A 12,983-nucleotide genomic window follows, 5' to 3' on the forward strand; every position below is an offset into this window, starting at 1 on the left:
CACCCATAGAACTCCACCTTTCTATACTAAGTACGTTAATGTTGTAGGTCACATTTTCTGACTCACACAGGTATATGTTGATGTATACCCTGCAGTGTAGAGCGGTCTCTGATCACAACTACACCCTATCTATGCCCAATAAATGGTCATTCTTTCCCTGCTCCTGCTAATCCCCAGCTATTTTTTTGTGATTCATCAGTGAGACATTTTAACAGAATGAGTGACAGGATAATATAATTATAATTTTATAAGTTTATTTTAACCATTTTTTTTAAAACCCTGAGTAGCCTTATAATGTTTATAGATCCCTCTCCAGAGGATATATTCTGAACGTCACTTTTGGAGGCTACTGCATGTACATTGTCAATGAGGACTTGATAAAGTGCCCATCCTTTGCTCCAACATGCAGTTTTGGAAGTTGTGGCCATGGTTCACCGTTGCCTTATCCCCAGTTTATATTTTTTTTAACCATTTAAATACAATATTGTGCAGACTGCAGTTCTCAACAAAACCACTGGGGGCACATTTAGGTACATAATAAACAATATATGCAAAATAATCTTTATTTATGTAGCGGCATCATACTTAGTAGCACTTTACAGATTGTGCAGGACATATGAGTGAGGGCCCTGCTTACAAAAAAAAATGTCAGAACACCATTTGTTCATACAGCACATATCTGGAAGGACACATGTATTATGTTCCAAATGCTAAATAAAATTTTCCATAGTAAATGTGTACATTGCCAAAATTGGGAAATGTGTATGACTGTATTTTTGGTAGAGCAACATAGAAGTTGACTGTATCCTATAAATAATGGGTAATAATAATGAATCCTGTCATTTTTATCAGGTAAAGAAATTCTCACTGCGAATAGGGTGGAAGGTGTGGAAGACCTGGCTTATGATTGGATCTCTAAAAACCTCTATTGGACCGACCCGAGATATCGAAGCATCAGCGTCATGAGACTTGCAGATAAGTCGAGAAGGGCGATCATTCAGAATTTAAAACAGCCTCGCTCCATAGTCGTCCACCCTGTGATGGGGTGAGTATATCCTTTCTTTATTTACTTTCTATTCTCCTATCGCTTCTTGTGCTTTTCTAACCCGATCAAGAAGAGAATTAATAGAGGATGTTGCATTGTATTTCTCATGATCCTGCATCTTTTGCTTCCAACAATTTTATTTCTTCTCCGCCGCTGGCAAGTGACCACACTCCGAAAAGACTGTAAGGTGATCCGCCGCTCTGCGGGAAAGGAATATGCTGACAAGTTATCGTTAGAACTTCTGCCTTTTCCCCACTTCTTTGTATATTGACATGAAGCCAGAGGAGTCAGCCTTGTCCAGCTCTGTTATTCACTTTAAAGTGCTTCTGTCTCCAGCCCGGAGATAATGTTCCACATTTTACTGGAGATAGCAGACGGTGTCTTCCTGCTGAAATGTGATCTCTTGTATTTATCTTGCATTTCTTCACTTGCACACAGATGCAGAATTATATTATATTAATTATTATAGAATTATATTAATATATTACAAACATAAACATCATGGCAATGTTGTATTTATACACATTGATCATAACCTTTATGCCAGAAGGGTTCCCTCAATTAAAAGCAGATCATCTCCACTTGCTAATTTCCTGGGTTGTGGAACAACCCAGCAGCAAGTGTTCAGTTCTGCTGCAGCACTCCCGCAGGAGACATTGAGCAATTACATGGCCCTCACTGAAATCAACAGTTGATGTACTCGCTGAGTCCTCCAAAGTAAAAGTTTTTGGTAATTTGACTAATATACGAGGGTCTAAAAAGAGGTGGAATCTGAATTCTGAAACGAATTGTGAGGTCTCAAAACCCATCAACTGCAGTAGCCCTAAATGGCCAATACACAATTACCCACATTTACTATGGACCACCCGACAGTTTTCTGTTGGACTTTGCAAGTTTTTGTCTAGTGCAACCTGCTTGCACAGGTATTTAAGATGTTTCCAAGACACATTTGTGGTGCACGGGACACTATTGTGTCGCAGCTGCTCTATACTGCAGTGAAGGGGGCATTCCTGTGCTCAGTCGGACCATGCGCCTCATTTAACATGTAAAGTCCGCCAGAATTGTGTTGCACGGCCCAAGTTAAAGGTGCACCAAAAAACAGTTGGTGCACTCTGTCGGAGCAGTGCAGGGGGCACCAGATTCATGAAGAACGGTGCGCCAGAAATTCTGAATCTGGCGCCCCCTGCACACTACACAGGTAACTGCACATAGTACAGACTGCACTGTTCTTAGTAAATGTGCCCCAATGTCTGGAGCCTTGCAATTCGGCAACTGGTCGTTAGACCCCCATCAATCTAATATTGATGGATTTGTCATAAATAACTTTATCCTGGACAAGCCCTACATTTGAAACAGTATTAACAATAATGCTGACTCGTGGTTATGATGAACTAGAAGTCAACAAATTAGCAAAATTAGAACTTTTAGATTCCTATTTTTGAATTAAATCTTTGGTATTTATTTTTAGATTTCTTTACTGGACTGACTGGTTCCGCCCAGCTAAAATCATGAGGTCTTGGTGTGATGGATCCCATGCGTCACCAATTGTGAATACAACTCTTGGATGGCCGAATGGTTTAGCAATGGACTGGGGGTAAATGATTTTTTCCTACAAGCTCAATCACAAAATCAGATGATTCTATATTATGTATGGGTATCTATTAGTTAAGAGAACTGTCCAGATGTATTAACTATAGTTTCTGCCAGAAACTTTTGCTGAAATCTCTGCATGGCCATACCTGGTCTAAATAGGTCTGACCTGGCGGAGATCCTTTCCATATCTACAAAGAGGCTGGAGCCTTTTAATAGATCCAGAAGCTGTGCGCCAGCTGGGGGGTAGGGGAGAATGGCGTGCAAATTTTTTATAAAAATTGATTTCTTAGTTCATCAAGGGTAATGACACTACACCTGATGCACCAGTTTTCTTTTTGCATGATACCCTGAGCTATCCGATAGCCTACAAGACGAGTAACATTAACGTTCTTAAGTGCATGACATACTGGTAGAGTTGGTACAGAAGTAAATCAAACCATTGTTGGCCAAATCTGTTACCACCTCAAGTTTAGACATCAAATTTGTAGTCCTGTCAGATACAGGCAGTCCCCGGGTTACGTACAAAATAGGTTCTGCTGGTTTGTTCTTAAGTTGTATATTTCATAATTGTAAGCACAACCTAATTTTTTTGGGTGTCTGTGACAACTGAATTTTTAAAGTGTTAGATTGTCATGATTAACAATAAAGCTTCATTGCAGACACCTGTGATAACTGTTATAGCTGTTTATGATAGCCTATGGTTAAAGTACAGTAAATTACCAACATCCAGAGGTCCGTTTGTAACTAGGGGTTGTCTGTAAGCCGGGTGTTCTTGAGTAGGGGACCGCCTATACTGCGATTCCTCCAGGCTCAGTCCTCTGGATAATCTAGGGAAAACTTCACGTGCAGTTGGTAAAGGTGGTTTATAGGATGAGAATCACAGAGAATCTAGATGGAATTGGAAGTAGGAAGAAGATAATCCATTCCTGAAACATGGTGTAACCACATCTACATCCACCCGGACTCTTTGTGACTCCTTGTCCTTAGATTAAACGTTGATGCCAGATACCATATGTGTTTTGAGCTTTTATTTCATATTTCATATGTTTTAATGAAGTCATGACATGATATTTTGGGTACAGCTCGCTGAGGATATATTGGGTGGATGCATACTTTGATAAAGTGGAACACAGCAACTTTGATGGCTCTGACAGACAGACTTTGAACAGAGTAACACAGATGACCCATCCCTTCGGCCTCACTATCTATGGAGGTAAGCTATCCTGAAGAAGGGCAGTTCTTCCTTGAGTTTTGTTCCATAGTTAGCTTTACACATAGATAAATCTGCAACACTTTAAAATTAATTGTAGGTCAACTGAGCATGCATGTTGTTTCTATAGAGAGAGAGGTAAGCACCTGGAAGCTAGCATAACAATACAACTCAAAACAATGGCCACATTAAGGCCCATCATGGCTATTGGTGGATCACCAGATCTCTTATCTTAATGTTGCGCTAGAATGACTGTGATTATTGGATTAATATTCTAGAATTCTAATTTTTTTTCAAGGGGCACAGGGAACAAGTCCTCACACTGCTGTGCTGTGAGCACTCTGCATTGAGCTCAGCATCTCTTCTGTTATGTGAGGCTACTCTACTATTCATCCAGAAGACTCCTACATCTATTTACTCAGCAGAGCAGAGACATGGGGCTATTGAGCAGCTTGATGCAGAGAGTTCAGAACACAGCAGTGTGAGGATAATTCCATTGCAATAGAAGAAATGATTGGTCTGAAATATACAGTAAATGCATTTTGCACAGTCCTGCAGCTACTAACAACATACATAAAAGTATGAATAGACAACTCACTGGGACCAATACCTAACCCAGTTTGCAGTGAAGATTGTTGACAGATTCTCTTTTATATTGTAGTAGTGTAATTTGTATATAAATTTATGGTAGCTGAGTGAGTAGCGCTGGGGTCCTGGGTTCAATTCCCACCAAGGTCATCATCTGTAAAGAGTTTGTTTGTTTGCACGGGTTTCTTCTGGGTCCTCCGGTTTCCTCCCACACACCAAAACATACTGGTAGGTTGTTTAAATTGTGAGCCCCATTGGGGACAGGGACCAATTTGGCATGCTTTGTGCAGCGCTGTGTAATCTGTAGGCGCTATATAAATAAAAAAATATTATTATTAATAATTATTTTCCTTCCAGGGTATGCATATATAACTGACTGGAGGCTGCAGGCCATTGTCCGAGTCAGAAAATATGATGGAGGAGAGATGACAATCATTCGCAGAGGAATAAATAACATTGCACATGTGAAATCATATGATGCCGGCATTCAGATAGGTAAGTATCTGTGTAGATCTTGTAAGGACGCATAGATCTTGTATCCTACTTCCATACATTGATCCTGACATGGACATTACAATATTGACATTCTAGGCTCAAACCAATGCAATCGACCAACCAATCCGAATGGAGACTGTAGTCACTTTTGTTTCCCAGTCCCCAATTACCAGAGGGTGTGTGGCTGTCCCTATGGGATGAGGCTCCTTCCTGATCAAGTCACTTGTGTTGAAGATCCGTCCAATGAACCCCCAACGATGCAATGTGGTGTCTATTCATTTGCCTGTGCCAATGGCAAGTGCGTGCCAGGTTATTACCGCTGTGATGGTGTCGATGATTGCCATGACAACAGTGATGAACAGGCCTGTGGATCACCAAGTAAGTATTTTGACTTCTCTTAAATTGAAATAGAATTTTTTTTTCAATTTTCAACATTTCATTTTTAATTTAAATTGTTACAAAACAAAATTTTCAATAAACTTCAAATCAATAATACACGGGAATATAAGAAACATTGAGAGTTCGAAGGCTTCTTGTAAGTCAAGCATAGATATAGAAGGAATTTCTAAACTTATTTGCATATTCATAACCTATAATAAACTTTGTTATATATTCTATCTTGCTATCTTGTTTATCAAATGGTCTGCAACACAAAGATATATATGAAATTACCTAAAAGTCTATGGAAAGGGTAGATAAAGAGAACCTGTCACCAGCAATCCTCCCCTTCCCCAACAATACACACATACCCCCACAAACCACATTAGATGTCTTTATACATGTTCCACTGATGCCTCTATCCATGGGATTAGAGCCACCATTCTTCTAAAATTTTAATGTCCTCAGTCATAGAGGCTGATATCTACAGTATACAGTCAAGCTACCTCACCCTCATAACTGAGGCTGAGCCTGCTAATCAGCTTCCTAAAGGTAGGGTGAGGAGCAAGCTATATATTTCTCTTCACACAGCCAGTCACTCTAACCCACACCTTCCTAAGGGAGTGGTTAATGATGTAGCAAGGCCGAGTCACACACAGTTACTGCCTCACTTTCTCCAGGTTCCAGCAAAGCACATTGGAACATTTACTAAGGATCCTGCAGACGCATTTCCGTCGGGTTTCGCAATTTTTTTCAGTTTTGCCCTGAATTGCCCCAGGTTTTTGGCGCACTCGATCGGATTGTGTTGCATCGGCGCCGGCTTTCATGTGACACAAATCATGGGGGGGGGGGGCGTCGGACAAACCGCGGGATTTAAAAAGCAAATTGTGTCGCAAGATCAGCACTCACATGCACCGGGAAGAAGAAGGTGAACTCCGGCGGACCTCAGTGAGGAAGCAACAGATGCAGGAAATTGGACGCACAATGTTAGTGAATTGCGGCAGACCCAAATCCTCGTTGGACAACGCACGGTGGGGATCGTGACAGGATCGGGTGAGTAAATCTACCCCATTGTGTAGCATTTCAGCAAATTGGAAAGTGAAGAGAAGTCTGTAGTTACTGTAGTACTGGTTCCATGCCGGCAGCATGGTGGTAGCAGTGAGACCTGTCAATCAGGAACAGGGAGGTAGGGCAGTGCAGGAAACAATGAATATGTACAACTCACCTCAGGTGAGTTGTATATAAGTTTACAAAATGATTTTTTAACATTGCAGCCATGGAAAGATATATAGATATTCTGAGGCTCCTGAGTGAGAGTAATAGAAAATATTCACCTCGAGTTTCTGAGTGTATGGGAGACATTAAACAGCTAGTCTCCATCAAAAGGCATTGAGACAACTAAGCTTTAGAGATGATCCTGTGTAAGAATTTCCGCAGAAAACTGTCATTTAATGGCCAGAAATCATGTTACTCCTCATGTACACACACTGTACTGTTGAGTTTTTCAAAGTTTGTTAAAAGGTGAGATACTTCTGGAAATCTTTCTTTGCAGTAAATCTCTGGGGTGATCTTAATCATTGTTATTATTATGGTAGATCATATTGTAATATCACACGATTATGGATGTCCTGACATTGAATATGACTTTTTTATGTCTTCTGACAGACAGTACGTGTTCCTCCAGAGCATTCACCTGTCGCAGTGGGCAGTGCATCCCCCAGAACTGGCGCTGTGACACACACAATGATTGCCTCGATGGAAGCGACGAGCAAAATTGTCCAACCCGAGGTCCTCAGTCGTGTCCTGTCACCTCATACACCTGCAATAACAACAATTGTATTCCTAGGACATGGCTCTGTGACACGGACAATGACTGTGGAGATGGTTCAGATGAATTAAACTGCAGTAAGCATTCCATGTTCCATTTAGTTTCTGTATTTGCAATCGTTAGGGGAGTTACATGATTGTATTACATTAAAGAGTTTGAAGGAGATTTATCAGAAGCGTTTGAGAGGAAAACTGATGGCAACCAATCAGAGCACGGCTTTCATTTTCCCACAGCTGTTTATAAAATCAAAGCTGAGTTCTGATTGGTTGCCATGAGCAACAGTTTTACCTCAAACACTTTTGATAAAATGAGACCAATTGCCTTTAGAGACATTTAATGGAATAGCAAACAATTGAAAATGTTGCATTCCTTCATTAAAGCTACGTAAGGGGCTTCCATCTACTTTTTTATACCCTTAAGCCCCTTCTACACTGGCGTTTTTCACGCGCGAGTTCTGCGCGTGCATTTGACGCGCAGAACTTGCATTGCACTCTGTCCCATTGTATTCAATGGGTCTTTCTTCACTAGCGTTGGTTTTCACGTGCGTGCTTGCGTTCGTTTGCACGCGCGTCAAAATCGCAGCATGCTCTATTTTTGCGAGTCACTCGCGTTTTTCACGCCCCATTCAAGTCTATGGAGATGCATCAAGAACGCATTGCACTCGCAATCATTGCAAGTGCAATGCGAGTGCAATGCGTTTTAAACGTAAGGGTTGCTAGGTGACCAGAATAACAGTATTTCCCCTGCTCGCGAACGATCATTTAATTAAAAAAACACAATGAAGAACAGTGAAGAATAGAATAAAAACAGTGAACACAGTGACCACAGGATCATTTAAGAGAAAAACACAGTGCAGAACACAGTGCAGAATAGATTACAGATGTTCGGCACATCTGCTTACTTGTCGGGAGATACGCGCGGAACGGTGCGAACAAAATAGCATGTGAAGAACAATATATATGTGTGAAGAACACATTGCAGATGTATTTAAACATCTGCAATTTGTTCTTCACACACATATATATTGTTCTTCACATGCTATTTTGTTCGCACCGTTCCGCGCGTATCTCCCGACAAGTAAGCAGATGTGCCGAACTGTGTTCACTGTGTTCACTGTTTTTATTCTATTCTTCACTGTTCTTCACATCTGCTAACTTGTCGGGAGATAATATACACGGGGAACAGTGAAGAATAGATCGCAGATGTTTGCAACTTATCAGAAGACATTATTTTTCAATTAAATAACCCATTTTAATCCAAAACCATGGTCCCTTTGAAAAATGCTCGATTCTCCCATTGACTCGCGCGTGAAAAATGCGCCGAAAACGCCAAAAAAACGCTAACAACACGCGCGTGAAAAACGCAAAAACGCTAATTACTCCAAGGAAAAATGGAACAAAAACGCAGCCAAAAACGTCAGTTTTTCACGCATTGCACCCTGACGTGAAACGCAACGCTAGTGTGGAAGAGGCCTTAGGCTCCCATCGTGCAAAAACTATGAGGCACTGTGAGGCATAAACTGTGAGGTATAACTTTTGGGGTGCATAGGCTAAGGGGTACTCAAAGCCAGGCCCTACAGTGTCTCTTCCCCATATGAAGAGGCCAGTACTGTTAATGAAACATTATTGTTGATGGATGGGGTCCAGATTTTGGTTTGGGACACTGCAACTTTAAAGGGGGTTTCCCACAAACTAAAGTTTGCCACTCATACCACTAAATTGATTTCACAAATTGAAGATTAGAGATTCTTGTGCTATCACATAGTCTGGATCTGATCCTTAAAACAACACAGCTTTCTTGTTATGAGACTCCTATGATATTCAATACATATATTGATTTTTAATTTCTACCTGTTTGAAGATTTCACAAATACCTGTGAGCCGGGCCAGTTCCAATGTCCGGATCATCGCTGCATTGACCCGGCTTATGTGTGTGATAATGATAAAGACTGCATTGATGGTTCGGATGAAAAAGACTGCGGTAAGTGCCATGGATTATCAGTGAATTTTGCTAAGTGCAATATAAGTGCAATAAATATTTTACTTATAGATGTTTTCTTTTCTATGACCTAGTATACAACTGTACAGATTTTCAATTTTCATGTGCGGATGGTAGACAGTGTATCAGCAGATACTACCAGTGTGATGGGGTGTTTGACTGCAACGATCGCTCGGATGAAGCAAATTGTCGTAAGTAAACACACAAAGGAAGTATATTGTCATATAGGTGCACTATGCTGTAGATGCAACAGCTGACTCTCAGCAAAAATAGGGCAAATATTATCAAATCTGCTTCAGAGTCACATGAATTGTTTGTGAAGTTTGTACCATATGTACTCGAGTATAAGCCTAGTTTTTCAGCACAAAAAATTGTGCTGAAAATCCAAACTTGGCTTATACTTATATCAAAACTCACCTTTCCGGCTTCCCCCGCTGCTGGCTATATACTGGGTTAGGGGGCTAGCTATATACTGGGGCAGGGGGCTGGCTATATACTGGGGCAGGGGGCTGGCTATATACTTGGGGATATGGGCTGGCAGGCTATATACTTGGTGGCAGGTGCTGGCTATATACTATGGGGCAGGGTCTGGCAGGCTATATACTGGGGAGGCTATGACCAATGCATTTCCCACACTCGGCTTATACTCGAGTCACTTGGTTTTCCCAGGTTTTTGTGTTAAAATTAGGGGCCTCGGCTTATACTTGGGTCGGCTTATACTCGAGTATATACAGTAATAGAACATACAAATTTTTAGAAAATACTACAGTTACATGCAAATATTACAGGTTTGAAAGATATGGCAATATACATCTACTATAATATGTTGGTGATCCTCTCAAAGAGGTCATCTTTGGGATAGGTTTCAATACAATATTGCCATACGTGCCTCATGTCTATCTTGTGCCCTCTAAGTTGAGGGTCAGGACAACTCATCAGTATTGGAAAGTCCATTGTCACAGATCCTTGTGAGTATAAATAATGACATTGAATTGATTGTAATAGATAAACTTTTGAATTTTTATCATTTCAGCCACCCGACCATCCGGGATGTGCCACCATAATGAATTCCAGTGCCAGTCAGATGGGGCTTGTATCCCGTCACACTGGGAATGTGATGGACATCCAGACTGCATCGATGGTTCCGATGAACCCCACAGTTGTCCGGTTAGAACATGCGCTCCCTCCCACTTCCAGTGTGACAATGGAAACTGTATCTACCGTTCCTGGATTTGTGACGGGGACAATGACTGTCGAGACATGAGTGATGAAAGAGACTGTCCAACCCCACCGTTCAGCTGTCCCAGCTGGCAGTGGCAGTGCCCGGGCCTTAGTGTATGTGTGAACATCAGCAAAGTATGTGATAACACAGCAGACTGTCCCAACGGGGCAGATGAGTCTCCTCTCTGCAGTAAGTGTGCACTTGTATCTCCTTTTTAGTAAAAGGTCCTCAATATTCCATCAGAATCCTCAATCACTGAGAACATATCTCACTGGGTTGATTCTAAAGTATCTAACAAACGAGATTATAATGAATCCTGCCTCTAATACGTGATCTATAATCATGCTTGGGTTATTATTACACAATGATGTTGTCCTCTTAGACTTCTTTCTTCCCAATATTATAATAATAATCTTATTATAATCGGCAACATGAATGAATCAGATGTTAATGAATCGAGTGTGCATGATTCACCCGTGATTTTTAATTATTTTTCTCACTTTTTTCCTTCTTTCTTTGAAATCGCAAATTTTCAGATGAGCCTCAGCCAGGTACTGTGCATTTCTACAAATTATCTGCTTGTGATTTATCTGTTTTATTGCTTGTAAAGTGTGTAATGGTGTTTTCTGTGAGGTTAACAATTAAAGGGCTTGACCACTTTACCTTATGTTTTTTTTATAATATGTGTGTACATGCGAGGGGCAGGATATTAGGTAATTTACCAATATACATATAGTAATAGTTCGTCTCCGCTTTCTTTATATGTAAAGTGACGCCTCCGGTCTTTTACCTCATCAGCCAGAGATTCCTGACCATAAAATGGCGTCAGATGGAGGGTCATGTGATCTTTATCTGCCCATGAACAATCACCCTGCCAGGACTTTATAATAGTATTCATAATTATTAAGGTCTGGTAGGGCGATTGCTTATGAGCAATTAGAGATCACATGACCCTCAATCTGCAGCCATTAATGCACACACTTATTGAGCTTATTGAGTAAAAGACGTTTCTGAACCACGATCTTTACTTTACATTTTAATAAAGCGGTTCGGAACATTTAATAGATGTTTATTGTAAGTTATCTAATTTCCTGCTCCCCCCCCCCCACACACTTACACACGCATAATAAAAATACAATAAGGTAAAGTGGCCAACCCCTTTAAGTATTTGGACAGAACATTAAAGCAATTGTCATGGTTGCATCTTAGCTGTTTAACCCCCTTCACTTGAATCCCTTCATAAAAATTTATATTTTTTCTATTTCTTAATAATATCTATGGTAGATAATATCAATAATTGGGCTCGGGACACTTATAGTGAAATCAAATTTGCAAGAGGATAACCCACACCCATTTGATATTTTAAGCATCGTGAATGAGACCCCTAATGTATCTAAATGCGATATGAATTTTCTAAATAACTATATGTTGATAATTTCCTGTCCAACAGGAAGTGCAGCCATATTGGTTGTACCCCTTGAATTAGCTTCTCAGAAAATAGTCGCATTGTTGCTGCTTGAACTAATAAAAAAGGTACATTCAGGCAAAAGTTATGTCATCAGATTTGAAGAAGTTAATGTAAATGTTACATCCAAAATTCAGTTTTTACCGCAACAAAGATTAAGAAAATGTTAAAATCATAAATTTCAACTTTGGCTTTTAGGTTCCAATTTACTAAAATAACAACATTTTCAATTCACTGCATAAAGACAAAAAAAAAGTAGTTTTGTTACAAGAGCTAAGTATTTGTCTCCTTGGTAACAGACTACTACAAATAAACCCAATGTAGTCTGATCCTACCTACATGTTTCCTTTTATCTCAAGCTATTCCAAATTTACATTTGTAGGTCAGTAAGAAGTATTGAGCTGATACAAGGGAGTAGGACTGTAGGAGGTGCAAACTATATATGAGCCTGATGTTTTATTTTCCTTGTTGTATGTGAACAGATGAGGAGAGCTGTACCGATAGTAATGGTGGCTGCACTCATGGATGTATTCAAGGACCATTCGGTGCCCAGTGCACATGCCCAATGGGATATCAGCTATTAAATGACTCTAAAACTTGTGATGATATCAATGAGTGCCTTATTCCTGGAATTTGCAGTCAAAGCTGTAATAATGAGAGAGGATCATTCAGATGCGACTGTGATGAAGGCTACATTTTAGAACCCAACGGAAGAACTTGTAAAGCTTCTGGTAGGTTTCCATTTTACATCTTCATAAGAATTTGAAATAGGATCATTTCGTCAAGGTATCACACTTGCAAGTTGTAAGGGGGCGGTATGATTTATTTAGTAAGTTTTTGTTTTCTAAGTTGAATTTTGCTTTTTAGAATTCGGAAATTTGCTGCTGTTGGTGGCAAGTCGGAACCAGATTGTAGCGGACAATATCACCACACAAGCGCACAACATTTTCTCAGTCATTAGAGACGGACGCAATATAGTGGCGGTGGATTTCGACTCTGTTACCGATCAAATTTACTGGTCTGACACGACACAGGATAAGATATGGAGTGCCTATCTCAATGGAACAGGCAGGAAAATTGTAAGTTTTATCCCCTTTTGAACATAATTCCAAACTGTAGACAGCACTGTTTCGATGTCTTTGCATCTTGTCTTTAGTGTGT

General features: G+C 40.3%; 1 protein-coding gene across 5 annotated transcripts in view; it reads left to right on the forward strand.

The window, feature by feature from the left end:
* LRP2 (LDL receptor related protein 2) overlaps positions 1 to 12,983 on the forward strand; it is a 144,697-nt gene that overhangs the window by 65,151 nt on the left and 66,563 nt on the right. For 3 of the 5 annotated variants that reach the window (XM_072121786.1, XM_072121787.1, XM_072121789.1), the window contains exons 17-28: positions 853 to 1,045; positions 2,514 to 2,639; positions 3,721 to 3,851; positions 4,794 to 4,931; positions 5,028 to 5,309; positions 6,975 to 7,214; positions 8,998 to 9,117; positions 9,210 to 9,326; positions 10,169 to 10,546; positions 10,894 to 10,908; positions 12,305 to 12,553; positions 12,690 to 12,901. In XM_072121786.1, coding sequence (XP_071977887.1) covers positions 853 to 1,045; positions 2,514 to 2,639; positions 3,721 to 3,851; positions 4,794 to 4,931; positions 5,028 to 5,309; positions 6,975 to 7,214; positions 8,998 to 9,117; positions 9,210 to 9,326; positions 10,169 to 10,546; positions 10,894 to 10,908; positions 12,305 to 12,553; positions 12,690 to 12,901 — 2,201 coding nt within the window. The remainder of the gene's footprint in view (positions 1 to 852; positions 1,046 to 2,513; positions 2,640 to 3,720; positions 3,852 to 4,793; positions 4,932 to 5,027; positions 5,310 to 6,974; positions 7,215 to 8,997; positions 9,118 to 9,209; positions 9,327 to 10,168; positions 10,547 to 10,893; positions 10,909 to 12,304; positions 12,554 to 12,689; positions 12,902 to 12,983) is intronic. The other 2 variants (XM_072121788.1, XM_072121791.1) reach the window with 1 other exon arrangement.

The sequence above is a fragment of the Engystomops pustulosus genome, chromosome 8 (genome assembly GCF_040894005.1).
Source record: "Engystomops pustulosus chromosome 8, aEngPut4.maternal, whole genome shotgun sequence".
Classification (NCBI taxonomy): domain Eukaryota; kingdom Metazoa; phylum Chordata; class Amphibia; order Anura; family Leptodactylidae; genus Engystomops; species Engystomops pustulosus.